A 15,220-nucleotide genomic window follows, 5' to 3' on the forward strand; every position below is an offset into this window, starting at 1 on the left:
GAAAGAAAGAGAGAGAGAGAGAGAAAGAAAGAGAGAGAGAGAAAGAAAGAAAGAAAGAAAGAAAGAAGAAAGAAAGAAAGAAAGAAAGAAAGAAAGAAAGAAAGAAAGAAAGAAAGAAAGAAAGAAAAGAAAAGAAAAGAAAATGCTACTGCAGACTCTCTTAGTCTTCAAGTAGAGAAAACAAGATGCCACAAAATTGAAAATCAATCCAAACCTTTCAGTAGAGCATAATGCTTTAGTTGTTTTGTCAATCACAGATCAAACTAGACATTTGTTGAGCAGTCTGTTTCCAAGCAAAATATCAGTTAACTCAGTAAGATTCACTACTTTCCTGATATACTTTACAACATTGAAATCACAAAATTATTATTAAAATAAAGCAAGACCTCACACGTTGTTGAAGTAGATTGTATGTTGCTTAATAACCTATACTAATACATTTTTTTACTCTAAAATAGCCAGTTTCAGTTATCATGAACCAGCAAGCAGAACACCATGGAGGTAATTGTGCTAAGTTGAGCTACCAAAGTTTAACTTGTATTTTCCATGACTGAGACTTTAAAGCATCCTGGAAATATTGAACCTTCCAGAACAGGCACTTCAGATACTCGGGGAATGAGTGTGCTTCTTACTGAAAGCACAAGGGCTCTCCAACTTTTGAAAACTATGGTTCTACGACAAAATTCAAGTATTATAGTTAAAAATAGAATTAATGAGAACTTACTAAAATGGAATTTCCACAAAGGCATGAACTTTGTCTGCCTTCTTCACTTCTGTTTCTATAGCATCTAAGACAGCTAGGCAATAAATGTATAAAAGTCCTGAAAGTAGAATGAAGGAGGAGAGGGACAAGGAAAAGGATGAAAGAAGGGTGGTTAATGATGATTCTTTTTCAATTTTGGGGATTTTGTATGTGTGTGTATCAGCAGTCATCTTGTGCCATAATTATAGCAAATAGGAATATGGTTAATAATTAACAGTTACAATATTTATTTTGCGAAAATATGGTTCTTACTGTTTCTATTATTACAATTTATTAAAATTGAGAGATCAGATAAAGTACATAAAAATTTTTTCAACAATATACATAAAAACTTATAAAATTCAGTGGCTATATAGAAAGATAATCTGAGGAAATGAGATTTTAAGCATAATATTGACCAGCTAATTCTAAATTAATCTGACATAAAACGAAATGATAAACAAATAGGTTTGTAAACAAAAAAATCTTATATATTTCTGCATATGGGTGAAGGAGAGAAAATATAAATAATTTTACTTAAGTTCACCCCCTAAGTAATTTAGAATCAGCATTTTGGAGTTGAAAGGAGGTGTGAAATGTTTCCAGGTGCAAATCCTCATCTTATCATTTGACAACTGAATTCCAGAGAATCAAAGCCTTTTTCCAGTTAGTGATAAAGCTGTAACTTGAATTTCAGTTGTATAACCTCCATCTCAGTTGCATAACTTTCAGTTCAAAATGCACACAATCGTTTTTCAACTATTCACATTAGCAAGCATTCTAAATAAAAACTCAGTAGAAATGCAGCCATGGTTGACAATCAAGAAAGCCAGCTGACTTTTGTGATCACTGATTTTTTTCTTTCTTAGTGAGCACATGCACCCTTTCTTAACTGGTATGATAGCATGCAATACATTTTATCTCTTACTCTATTATTTTAATTATTCTCCTTTGACTTTATTTAGATCCTGAAATGATATGAAGAATGATTAAAAAATATACATATTAAAATAAATAAAACGAAAATAGAAAACTAAGACCAAAAAATAAAGAAAAATAAGTAAGCTTAAGCTCTGTGATTTTATGCATCACATTTGTCTCTAAATTTCCTGACATCTGGGAACATCATAAGCTTACACAGTAGTGGTTACCCAAAAAGGAAGATGCATGCCAATATCTCAAGGGAAACAAAGTTTGCACTGGCACTAAATTCTAAAAGATAATTTATGAATAGCATTTTTATAGGAGATCATTTCATAGAGCAATAATTTATAGCAAATTAAATAGCAATCTTTTACATTATTGAGATAATCTTATCTGTTTTGATGTTGAACGTTGGTATTGGAAAGTAAAATAAAAATTTTAATTTTGTATGTGAGTACATGCAATAGAGAGTGAGAGTTGTTGTAATACTATGGAGGGAATGAAACTAATGATAAATCAATGACATTTAAATGCGTGGTACTTCAAACTTTCATTACCTTTAATCATCTTTTCTTTTTACTTCTTTCTTCCATTTAGGATTCTAGTTTCATTAGGATCCATAAAGTGATGAAAGTCTTAAACTTCACAATGAAAACTAAAGATCTGCACCTTTCTGATGTCTTTTTGAAAGCACTTAACCATCTGCCTCTAGAATACAACTCTGCTTTGTACAGCCGAATATTCGATGAGTTTGGGACTCATTATTTCACCTCTGGCTCCCTGGGGGGTGTGTATGACCTCCTCTATCAGTTTGGCAGTGAGGAACTAAAGAATTCAGGTAACTTTCTTCAGTCCTCATTCTTTTTAACTGATACGATAGCATGCAATACATTTTTTCTCTTACTACATTAATTATTTTTCTTTGACTTTAGATCCTGCTTTATTTCCAAAATGATATAAAGAATGATTAAAATATATATATACACATTCAAATAAATAAAATGAAAATAGAAAACTAAGACCAAAAAATAAAGAAAAATAAGTAAGCTTAAGCTCTGTGATTTTATGCATCACATTTGTCTCTAAATTTCCTGACATCTGGGAACACCATCAGCTTACACAGTAGTGGTTACCCAAAAAGGAAGATGCATGCCAATATCTCAAGGGAAACAAAGTTTGTACTGGCTCTAAATTCTAAAAGATAATTTATGAATAGCATTTTTATAGGAGATCATTTCACAGAGCAATAATTTATAGCAAATTAAATATCAAGCTTTTCCTTGTAATAATTTTAACTAAAAGCCAAGATGAAACCTATGATGAAAGAAAAATTAGAAACTTGACAAGGGACTAAGCTAGAGTGAGCCCCATAAGCACCTGCTGGTGATGAAACCTGAAACTAAATTCAAAAGGTTTGTGTTATTGTAGACCTTCCATACTGCCTGCATGCCTTATGTTTCCTTTCAGTTATCCTTTCCACCAGAGAAATTCTTGCATGATGAATTTGATGTCTTCTGCTACTGCAAATAGTATCAACACCAATGCTGAGCAGAAATAGGGGAAATCTCTGGTCTTTGACTTGGTTTTGTCTCACCCTCAGATGAAATTATTCTGGTCACTGCTGCTATAACTGAGACAATAATTTCCCACTTGATGAGTATAATCCTCATACATGTGGAGCCCCTAAATGCTTAGAGATAAGGTCAGTTAAGAACTGGGTGAATCTTTAATCAACTATTCATCCTTTCAAGAGTTAAAGCCCCATAACCAAAATGAAGAGTAATGAGCTCTACTTTCCTACTGAAACATTCTCACATTCCATCTCTTTCTCTGTAGAGGTAGAGACTGACAGTTACATATAATAAAGGAAAGAAAAGGAGTTTGGGATGTGATAGGAAATTCAAAATAAATACCCATGCATATCTATGTATGCATGCACACACACAATATATACGTATACATGCATACACTGTATATAGGTATTGACAGTGTGTCTCTATGTGCATATGTGTATGTGTATATATATTCAATAAGATGTATTCTGGATGGAAGGACAATCTGGCTGTGACATCTGTCACTTCACTGTTTGCCAGAGTTGATTCGGCTGATCTGGCTGGCTAGGTGGGTGTCCCCTTCCTCCCTCACCACTCCATGTGTGTCCCTCCCAAAGCTACACACTTGGTCAAAGACGACCATCCCCAATAGAGGAGGACTGGTCTTCAGTCAAGGGTATACAAGTAGCTGCACTCTTCTGCTAGAACCTCCAAGCAAGCTCTCAATAAGGTGTATTTGATATTCTTATATTCAGTAAGTTTATATGTAATAATATATCTGTAAAATTTTAATTGTGGTTAAAATGAAGCACAATCTGATAGAAACGACTTCTCAAGAAAATGAAATCATCCAGTTCATGTGCTTACCTGGCTTCTCCAGCTCTCTAGATAAATATATATTCTGGCCTCTTCCCTTTTCTCTCCTCCTATTCTCGCTCCCTTTGCCTCATCATAACATGAAACTAAAGTATAGATTTAATTTTTGCTATGCTTTATTCAATATGAATTATATCCCTTGTCATTAATTTTTGAAAAATAACTGAATATTTCATAGGACTTTATTTCCCTCAAGAAAAAAAAAATTAAACTGCCTTTTATTTGCATCCCTTGATTTATTTCTCTATTGTTCAATGTTCCATAGTCAAGTTAAAACCTTGAGTAAAAGTTGACATTGCTTCAGCATGCTGTGGAAAAGAGTTTCATAAACACAGTGAAAACATCAAACAATAAAAATATCATAATATGCAAGAGGGTAATCTTAAACTCCTTTTGTTGGGAAGTCATCTTCTACTCTGAATTGGAGGTTAAAAATTATTCACCATGCTACTTATTAATATGACATTTTCAACTAACACTTGACTTTTGTGCATCAGAGTAGCTAAAAACATTACTGAAATACTAATTCCTGTGCCACACAGCAGAGGAACACTCAGGTTTAAGAGGTCAGGTACTGCAGTATCAAGCAGTTTCTTAGTTAATGTGGATAGAGGTCCAGCAGCAAAAAACTGGACATACTGCAGGGAAGAAAAGGGTTGCACAGAAATTCAGTGATAAAGTCCAGATATTTTAATCACTGTATGTCCAATGTCATAAAAATATTCATTATTCAAATCTTCAAAGATTCACCTATAGCCCTCAAAAATAAATTTGTTTATAATTTATTATGTTATAGTTAATTAACTGAACACATACAATTTATTACTTATAAATAATAATAGCCTAATGAATGAATAAGAAAAGAATAGGAATTAGGCATATATAAATGCATTGCATTCCCAGTATGGCCTAAATATTTGACTAACCCACTTATAAAAACAATCCTACCAGAAGCAAAATGAACGATATTTATTCAACCAGACTGAAACAATTATCTTTTTGTTAGAATTGAAGATGCAAACTAAACATGAGGGCTTCAAACCAAGAATTTTTTACTTACAACTAACAATGCATCTCTTCAAATGTATCAAACTATTACCAAATAATGAGGTAGAGAGACCCAGTTCACATGTACCCAGCCTCATTTCTCAGTGATCTATGCCTCCAGATTTCCATTTCAGTATCACACCTAATCAGAACCTCAAGCTATGAAAACACCCATCCCTGCCTATTATGACCCGCAAGCCCAAATACTAGTATTTGATAACCCACTTTCCTTTTAGGTGCTTAAGAGCTGATATTAACAGCTCTACCTCTCATGTGCTCATATTCTGCAAGGCAAATTCTAACTAAACATCAAAACACCTGGATTTTAGTTTTGATGTTTCCAGCAGTGAGTCAGGTGGCTTGGAAGCTGTTAAGAAAAAGAAAATGTTGATTTCCCTCAAATTACCCCAGATAGTACTAACTCAGCCTACAAAGATACCAGATCTGTTCCCCTACACTCTTCCACTAACACACAGGTTTTGAGGCCATTGAGAATGATCACAGGGCTGTGGTGAGCGGGAGTGGTTCAGATGCCCATACTTCAACAAATGATGCTAGAGAGTTTAGAAAAGGAGAACAATGAGGACTAAAGGTATGAAAACCAGATGGTCTGAGCCTAGAGTAACAAGGTTTTCACAAGTTATAAGACCATGGGGAGTCATCCAATGAAAGCACCAGTGGGAAACTAGGAAGATATAAATCCCAGCTCCCATACATGAACGGGGTGAGAAAATTGCAGTATCAACTTCTGTTGGAGATGGCAGTGGAAACAGTATCAAGTGCAGGCTTGAATTAACATGGGGACATAGAATAGCCAGGGAGGAGTTTGAAAATAATTCATAGGTCAGGAAGTCAGAATTTCTGAGATTACAAAAAAAAGGGATTTGGAAGTAGGGGCTGAGTGAGTAGCTGAGTAAGGGAGAAGTCCAGAGAGGTATGAGAATGACTGTTCAGGGAAGAAGCACGGCCAAGAAGATTTGCATTTTAGGTGACACATAGGGAAGCAATTGACGTAGACTCAGGTCTCACAGAATCAGCAGTGGTCCAGAAACTAGGTCTTAGAATGGAGAACAGATCAGATACGTCATAGTCTCTTTATTTGCAGGACTACACAGTACAGTGGCCAATAGAAAGGGAAAGCTTAGAGCTCCATTGTGTTGAGTGGCAACAAGGGGCAGGCAACAGGGACAGGCCATCACCATCCCCAGGAGATGAGCCACACTGGCTCATATGCGCTTCTGAGGGTCAGTGTTAAAGGGAGAGATAATGGACACTCAGACATACTCTTCTGTTCAGAACCATCTCTGGGCCCATGCAGGATTGAATCTGTAGGTAAAGCTAACTTGAGCTGTCACTTAAGTTTATGGGGATTGGGGAAGAGAGGGGCTAATATAAAGTATCTGTAGCTCTGAAGTGACCAAAGCATCATGTTCCTCTTTGAATTGTCAATGCTGCATTCTTAGTGGTTGTTTGTACTTCACTTCCCAGGTTTAACTCAGGAAGAAAGCCAACACTGTGTCCGGATTGAAACAAAGAAACGTTTTTTATTTGTTAAGAAAACAACAGTGGAACATAGGTGCACCACCAACAAGCTTTCAGAGAAACATGAAGGTAACATTACCCTCTCTTAGCAGCTTATCCAGTGTGCCCTGAGCCTGGCTGTCATTTACAGACCATATTGGACATGACTATGCTATTTTTAGCTTTTCATTTATTTCATTTCTATGCCTCAGAACCCTGTGTGTTGGGGCAGGAGATGCAAATAAAATACCATTAGCATTACCTAAAAAAGGAAATTGTTAAGGTTTTCTTTATCTCATACTTAGGTTGATTAATACATAATTTATTGATTTTACCCATGGACAGAACTCAATATTAGGCATTGTGAAGTGTATATGCATGTGAAACAGAACCTTACAAGGTAAAGAAACATAAACATCCATTAAAAACACAGATTGACAAGGGTCTAAGAGAGGTATATTTTCTAAAAGGCTATAAGAAGAAAATGGGCAGAAGAAAATCCCGAGATTGAAATACATCAGATTTTGTGAAGAGAATTATTTTGGGCAGAAGAAAATCCTGAGACTTAAATATATCAGGTTTTGTGAATAGAATTGTTTTGGAGCCATGCATTAAAAAATGGCTGTAGACTTTGGCAAATGGAAAGAGTGAGAAAGAAAATCCAGGCAAACATACTAAAAATAAAAGATACAAGTTATGTTTAGCAGAATGATCTTACTGCTTCCCAATCTTAGCCACTGCTTTCACTTTTCTATCCAAATCTTCAACCCCAGTAGGCTTTCACTTTTCTATCCCAATCCCCAACCCAAATATCCCTTCTGAACTCCAGACCGGAATGTCTCTAGGCAGCAATGCTTCACATATTCTCTCACTGCTGCTGTTGGTTCTAATTCATATCAAATAGCCTTTACTTCATAGCCTAATAGGACTGTTGTGAAAACTAAGTCACATGACGTTTATAAGGAGCCTTGCAGAGTGACCAGCAGTGGTTGGCTCCTTTCACCTGCTGAGGAAACTCTCCTTCAGCAGTCCCAGCCTTGATAATGGCATCACCATCAACTAAGTCAACCAAGCCAGAAACCTGGCTGCTGTCTTGATTCTACCCTCTTTCTAGCTTCTATATCTAATAAGTAACTATGCACAATTCATTCCACCTCCTGAATGTATCTGCAAGTTGTCTTCATCTTTTTACTTCCATGGATATAAAACTTTCCATGGAAGGCAAACCTTCCATTCATTATTTCCAACCTGGCTTATCTCAAAAGCCCCCTACGTGGTCTCCCTGCTTCTAGTCTGGTTTATTCCAGCCTATTCTATACATTTTTATGAGAGGAATCTTCTCTATGGAAAACCTGATTCATGAAACCTTCATATTTGGAACATGTCATCGTTCCACATGGCCTTAAGCATAAGTTCCTGTCCTTCTCTGCATAGCTAAACTTTATGCAGCCTCCTAAACAAGTCAGGCTCTCTCCTATGCCTTGCCATTATAAATAACTCCTTCCTCTCTGTAAAATTCCATTTCCTTATTTTGCCTGACTGCTCAGATTAAATGGAAGCAGAATCACAGAAATTCCCAAATTTGAAGCCTACCTTCTCATGGGAAAAACAGACAAAAAAAACAAATATAATATTTACTATAATAAAAAATAGATAATTTTAAATACAGTATCAGAAAAGATAGATGGTCTACATATACATGATTTTGTTATGCATAAGCCATATGAAAGAACTAGCCTGACAATTGCATATTCCCATTATAGCAAAAAAGAAAAAGAGGGCAAAAAGGCATATAGCATGAAAAACAAATAATCTGGCGATATTAACCAAAATATGAATTCAGATTCTATATCAGTTTATCATGCAGTAGAATAATTTAATGAGTATGAGTTCAGTAAACAAATCAAGAACTCAGAGATAAAAAGATTCAGTATAAGAATTAATTAAGGATGATCCAAGATGGTTGAACAGGAACAGCTCTGGAGTGCAGTTCCCAGCAAAAATGCAGAGGGTGAGTGATCACTGCACTTCCAAATGAAATTTTACTGCCCACAGACCAGGAGATTCCCAGGCAAAAAAGTACCACAAGTCTCCAGCGTGGCTGCTTCAGTGTCTCCACACAAAAACTCACACAAACCTGGGCACCATTTCAGCTGCCGACTGGAATGCCTGGGAGACAGAATCGCCGTTCAACTGAAAAAAAAAAGGGGGCTGAAACAGGGAGCCACCTCCACAAAGACCAGCAATCTGAAACGCTCTGGGTTGAGAGTTTCACAGCACACACAGCTGGACCCAGGATGGTCCAGATCTGTGGGGGAACAGGGGTCCGCCATTATCAAGGCAGTTCACCACTACCGAGGCAGTCCACCATTACTGAGGCAGTCCACCATTACCCAGGCAGTCTGCCATTACCGAGGCAGTCCGCCATTACAGAGGCAGTCCGCCATTACTGAGGGAGACTGTGATTACCAAGGTAGTTTTAACTATACCCCTATAAACAAAACTGAAAGAAAGTTCACACAGCAGCTAGGCAGAGCCCACAGCAGCTCAGCAACACCTTTGCTGAAAGACTATGACTAGGCTACATCCTTGCTGGGCAGGGTATCTCTGAAAAAAGGCAGAAGCATGACAGGAACTTACAAATAAAGCCCCACATTCCCAGAACAGAGCACCTGGGGAAAAAAAAGGAAGTTATGAGTTCCACTGCAGCAGACTTAAATGTGTCTGCCCAGCAGCTCTGAACAGAACAATGGAGCTCACAGCTCAGGACTTGAGCTCCTATAAGGGACAGACTGTCTCCTCAAGCAGCTCTCCAACCCCTGTATATCCAGAGACACCTCATAAAGGAGAGCTCAGGCTGATATCTGGCGGGTATCCTTCTGGGACGAAGATAACAGAAGAAGAAACTGGCAGCAACCCATATTGTTCTGCAACTGCTGTAGGTGACCCCCAGGCAAGCAGGGTCTGGAGTGGACCTCCAGCAGTCCTACAGCAGAGGGGCCTGTTAGAAGAAAAACTAAGAAACAGAAAGAAATAACTTCATCATCAACCAAAAGGATGTCGAGACCCCATCTGAAAGCCACCAACCACAAAGACCGCAGGTAGATAAATCCACAAAGATGGGAAGAAACTAGCAAAAAAAGGATGAAAACAAAACCAGAACACCTCTCCTCCTCCAAGGGATCACAACTCCTCACCAGCAAGGGAACAAGGCTTGATGGATAATGAGTCTGATGAATTGACAGAAACAGGCTTCCGAAGGCGGGTAATAACAAACTTCTCTAAGCTAAAAGAACATGTTCTAACACAATGCAAAGAAACTAAGAACCTTGAAAAAAGATTTGACAAAATGCTAACAAGAATGAACAGCTTAGAGAGGAATATAAATGAATTGATGGAGCTGAAAAACACAACACGACAACTTCGCGAAGCATACACAAGTTTCAACAGCTGAATTGACCAAACAGAAGAAAGGATATCAGAGATTGAAGATCAACTCAATGAAATAAAATGAGAAAGCATGATTAGAAAAAAAAAGAGTAAAAAGAAATGAACAAAGTCTCCAAGAAATATGGGATTACGTGAAAAGACCTAATCTACATTTGATAGGTATACCTGAATGTGACGGAGAGAACGAATCCAAGCTGGAAAACACTCTTCAGGATATTATCCAGGAAAACTTCCCCAACCTAGCAAGGCAAGCCAATATTTAAGTCCAAGAAATTCAGAGAACACCACAAAGATATTCTTCAAGAAGAGCAACCCCAAGGCACATAATCATCAGATTCACCAGGGTTGAAATGAAGGAGAAAATACTAAGGGCAGCCAGAGAGAAAGGTCAGGTTATTAGATCCATGTCCTTTGAATCTTCCTCACAAAGAGGCCGTGCCCTTTTTTGTCTACCACTCTTTCTCGAGACTACCTTACCTTCTTGAGGCTTTAGGAAACCCCTGCCAGATTTCTGTACATCACAGTGAAATGTGAGGGCCTTGAGACTACCACAGGAACCACTTGCTTGGGTGGCCATGTTGGATATAAAAGATTCTCTATAAGGCTTGCCATTCCCATTCTACTTGAGAAGATCAAATGTACATGAGAGGACTTCAAAAAGTTCACAGGGAACTAGAATTAAAAATAGAAAATATAAACTTTATTTATCAACATAAGTTTCATAAAGCTCAAGACACATTTGTAAATGATAACAGCCATCTAGTCCATCCCTAAAGAACTGAGGGTCCTAGGAATTTAATGGTGTCAATTCACATTAATAACTGAAAAAAATGGATGCCTTTTAAAGATATTTTTAAGATTAGAAAACAAAAAGAAGTCAGAAGGCCTTAAAGAAGGACTGAAAGGTGGATATCTAATAATTTCCCATCTAAACTCTCACAAAATCGCCCTTGTTTGATTAGAGGAATGAGTAGGAGCATTATCACAGTAGAGAAGGACTCTGTGATAAAGCTTTCCTGGGCATTTTTCTGCTAAAAGTTTGGCTGTCTCAAAACACTCTCATAAGAAGATGCTATTATTCTTTGACCCTTCAGAAAATTAACAAGCAGAATGCCTTGAGCATCCCACAAAACCATTTCCATGACCTTTGCTCTTGACTAGGCCAGTTTTTCTTTGGTTGGGCCACTTCCACCTCTTGGTAGCCATTACTTTGATTGTACTTTGTCTTCAGGACCATAATGGTAAATCCATTTTTCATCTCTTGTGTACATTTCTTTTTAAAAAAATGCTTCAGGATCTGATCCTACATGTTTAAAATTTTTATTGAAAGCTCTGCTCTTGTCTGCAGCTGATCTGGGCACAATAGTTCTGGCAACCACTGAGTGGGCAGTTTGCTCATCTTTAATTTTTCAGATTGTATAAACTGAACTAATTGAGATTTCTACAGTGTTGGCTATTGTTTTCACTGTTAATCATTACTCCTCTTCAATTAGGGCATGAACAAGGTAAATTTTTTCCTCACAAATTCATGCAGATGGTCTACTGCTAGGAGTTTTCTCTTCAAAATTCTTTCTTCCCTTCCTACAATGAGTTATGACTCTGAAAACTGCTGACTGCCTTGCATTATTGTCCCCATAAACTTTTCCTAAGGCATCAGTAATTTCACTATTCTTCCACCCAAGCTTTACCATAAATTTGATGTTTGGTCTTACGTTTACTTTAGAAGAATTCAAGTTGCTCTGATTAGGTATTCTTTTCAAACTGATATCTTATCCTTCTTTGTGCCTCAAACTAGATTTTATTCAGCCATGTAATGGTAAGTTATTATAAATTTATTTTTGTGCAAAAAAAAATTGAAAGCCATGCATTTTTTTCATAATACACATTTTCCATTAACTTATTGAAGAGCTTCTTATGAGTTTCTATCAAATTTCTCTTGTCAAACTATTCTTTCCAAGATTTCCCCAAAGTGGTAGAATCTTAGACCTGCACTAAGGAATCCACAAAGTCTATATTTTAGTTACCACATGTCCAATATTCCCCATTCTCCCAGCTGCTGAAAATCTTTTCTACTTTTGAGAAGGAAAATGGCTATTTTATATATTCTTTATCATTTTATGGTCAACGTTACAAATTCTATTATTCTGAATCCTAAAATATTTGGCTCTTGATATTTTAGTTCAAGCGTTAAGAACTCAAGAATTCTTTTTCTCTCTCAAAAGCCTGGCCCTTGACATTAAAAATCCTAGCCTTCAAATCTATGATTTTTGCTAGATTTATAAAAGTATACTTGTGAGCTCAAAAGACAAAATTTTACTCTTTTTCTCTCCCGATTCTTTCCAGGCTGAGGCTGTAAATATAGAAAGCCCATGATTCCACTTCAGTTATAAGAGAAATAATAGAGATTAAAAAATATAAAAAGACATATAAAAATTAATATTAAAATATTAATCCAGGCCAGGCATGGTGGCTCACTCCTGTAATCCCAGAACTTTGGGAGGCCGAGGTGGACAGATCTTGAGGTCAGGAGATCTAGACCATCCGTGCCAACACAGTGAAACCCTGTCTCTACTAAAAATACAAAAAAATAGCTGGGTGTGATGGCGTGCATCTGTAATCCCAGCTACTTGGGAGGCTCAGGCAGGAGAATCACTTGAACCCAGGAGGCGGAGACTGCAGTGAGCTGAGATTGTGCCACTGCACTCCAACCAGGCAACAGAGTGAGACTCCATCTCAATATCTATCTATCTATCTATCTATCTATCTATCTATCTCCAATACATAATTAATTAATCCAATACATAAATATAGAGCCCTGGAGTAAAGAAACATAAGCAAAGATGAGGCAATGAGAACTGGATTCATTTAATATATAAAACTAAGACTAAACAATAAGGGGAATAATTATTGTGTTTTTCTGTGTTGCTTAAGTGTTTATATGCTAAAGATATAATAGCTATTTTGAAGTAACAAAATCTTGAAATTGTAACTTTTACCAGGAAGCCTTACCTGATTACCATCTCTATTGTTACTCATAATTAAGGTTAGGCACCCTCCTATATGTACTCACTGCAACCTGCATGCACACCATCATAGCACTCATCACACTGTATTATGTTTGCTTTCTATTTCCTCCACAGTATGCAAATTCAGGACAATGACATGGTCTTTATGTCCTCAATACTTTGTACCATGTCTAGCACATTATAAATATTTCATAGATGTGCTCAATGAACACGTGAATGCTTGAAAGAATAAATGAATGGATAATTAACATTTATTGAACTCTTACTATGCTCTGGGCATTGTCCTAAGTGTTTTGTGTGTGTTAACTTCTAATTCTCACAACAACCCCATAAGACTGGTACAAATTATTACCCCTATTTTATAGATGAGGAAACATAGGCACAGAGAGGAAAAGCATGATTATGTAAATGAATAAATGAGTGTTTCTATTTGGCTTGAGCATAAATTTTTTGAAATAAAGCTGAGAAGGTAGGTTTGGTCCATATTAAACAGGGCTTGTGTGCCTTGCTAAAAAATATAGACTTACTCCTAGTAAATTTGTCATTATCCCACATTTGATCTAAAGAATGTTAATAGGTGTTGCATATGAAAAGGGAGTTCCATTTTTAAATTGAAAAACTTTGAGTGTAACAGTGTTAAAGAGAAATTCTCAGAGCTTTTCAAATTATAAAGAGCATTGTGATATTTTAAGAAGCTGAAATAGTATGCAGTTTTCCCTTAAAATACCTTGCCAAGAAATTCACAGACTTAGTATTGAGCAGAACACGCTAATGGAGTGATTCAGTGGGAAAACAGTAAAAATTATTAAGCAGGAAAGTAAATGTTATTTATAGAAATTATTTCTAGCTGTGATATATTAAATTCATTGCATATCAACTAAATTTTCAGGCTAGACTATATTCAAGTGTTGGCTCTACTATTGATTGGCTATGTAATCAACATCAAGAATTTAATCTTTTTTCTTGTAAGGAAAATAAAAATAATAGTATTTACTTCATATGCTTACTGTGAGAATTAAATAAACCATCCATATAAATTGATGAGCACAAAGCCCAGCCTATACTAAATATTCAATTCATGTCTGCTATAATTATTTTGTAGTTGCCCAAGTGGCATGCAGTAAAGGCATATAAATAGGAAAATTGTAGTTGGAATTGTAAAATAAGCAAAAAAATTGAATAAACATGTCACAAAACAACATATTTAAATAACCAATAAACAAGAAAAGATGATCAAGATAACTGGGAATCCAAAGGATAAAAAAGTTAAAACCATAAAATACCACCTCGTGCAAATGGTGAAAAAATTTTAATTAACAAGTATTGGCAGTAGAACTTCACAACCTGCCATACATTGCTGGTAGGAGTATAAATTATTAATACCATTTTGGAAACTATTTGGCATTGTCCACTAAAGTGAAATATAAATGCACACACACTTATTTATGGCTTAGAAACTCTATTACTAGGTGTGCACCAAGAGAAATATGCACAAACATGGAGCAAAAATAAGAATATTCAAAGCAGCATTATTCATTTATTGGATATAATTCAAATGTCTATCAAGAGTAAAATGGATAAATTATGATATGAATTAACTACTGCTACAAAGTAGACAAATGTCACAAACATAAAACTGAGCAAAAGGAAGCAGGCACAAAATGGTACATGTGTTAAAACTTTATGTATAAAGTTTAAAATATGCAAATCTAATCTATAGCAATAATAATAAAATTGGCATTTGCATTTGAGGATGGAATAATGACTGGATGAAAGTATGAAGGAGGCTTTTGGGTGTTGCTAGAGTTCTATTTCTAGATATGGGCAGTGATTATATGAGTGTGCTCACTTTTTACAAATAATTGAGCTGTATGCTTAATGATTTGTGTACATTTGTGTCAATATGTAAGTAATTTTAAGTAAACTTCAGCATAAAAGTTTACTTAAAATGTAAGAAAATGTTAGGCCCGATCTCTTCTGATCTTGGAAGCTAAGCAGGGTCGGGCCTGGTTAGTACTTGGATGGGAGGCCGCTTGGGAATACTGGGTGCTATAGGCTTTAAAATAATAATAATAATTAAT

General features: G+C 36.1%; 1 protein-coding gene across 3 annotated transcripts in view; it reads left to right on the top strand.

Annotated features, from left to right (window-relative positions):
* Positions 1 to 15,220, top strand: part of C6 (complement C6) — a 69,644-nt gene that overhangs the window by 30,141 nt on the left and 24,283 nt on the right. For all 3 annotated transcript variants that reach the window (XM_032278864.1, XM_032278865.1, XM_032278862.1), the window contains exons 8-9: positions 2,264 to 2,504; positions 6,631 to 6,753. In XM_032278864.1, the coding sequence (XP_032134755.1) occupies positions 2,264 to 2,504; positions 6,631 to 6,753 (364 nt within the window). The remainder of the gene's footprint in view (positions 1 to 2,263; positions 2,505 to 6,630; positions 6,754 to 15,220) is intronic.

Source organism: Sapajus apella, unplaced genomic scaffold, assembly GCF_009761245.1.
Source record: "Sapajus apella isolate SASKATOON/1434 unplaced genomic scaffold, GSC_monkey_1.0 scaffold11, whole genome shotgun sequence".
NCBI classification, from domain to species: domain Eukaryota; kingdom Metazoa; phylum Chordata; class Mammalia; order Primates; family Cebidae; genus Sapajus; species Sapajus apella.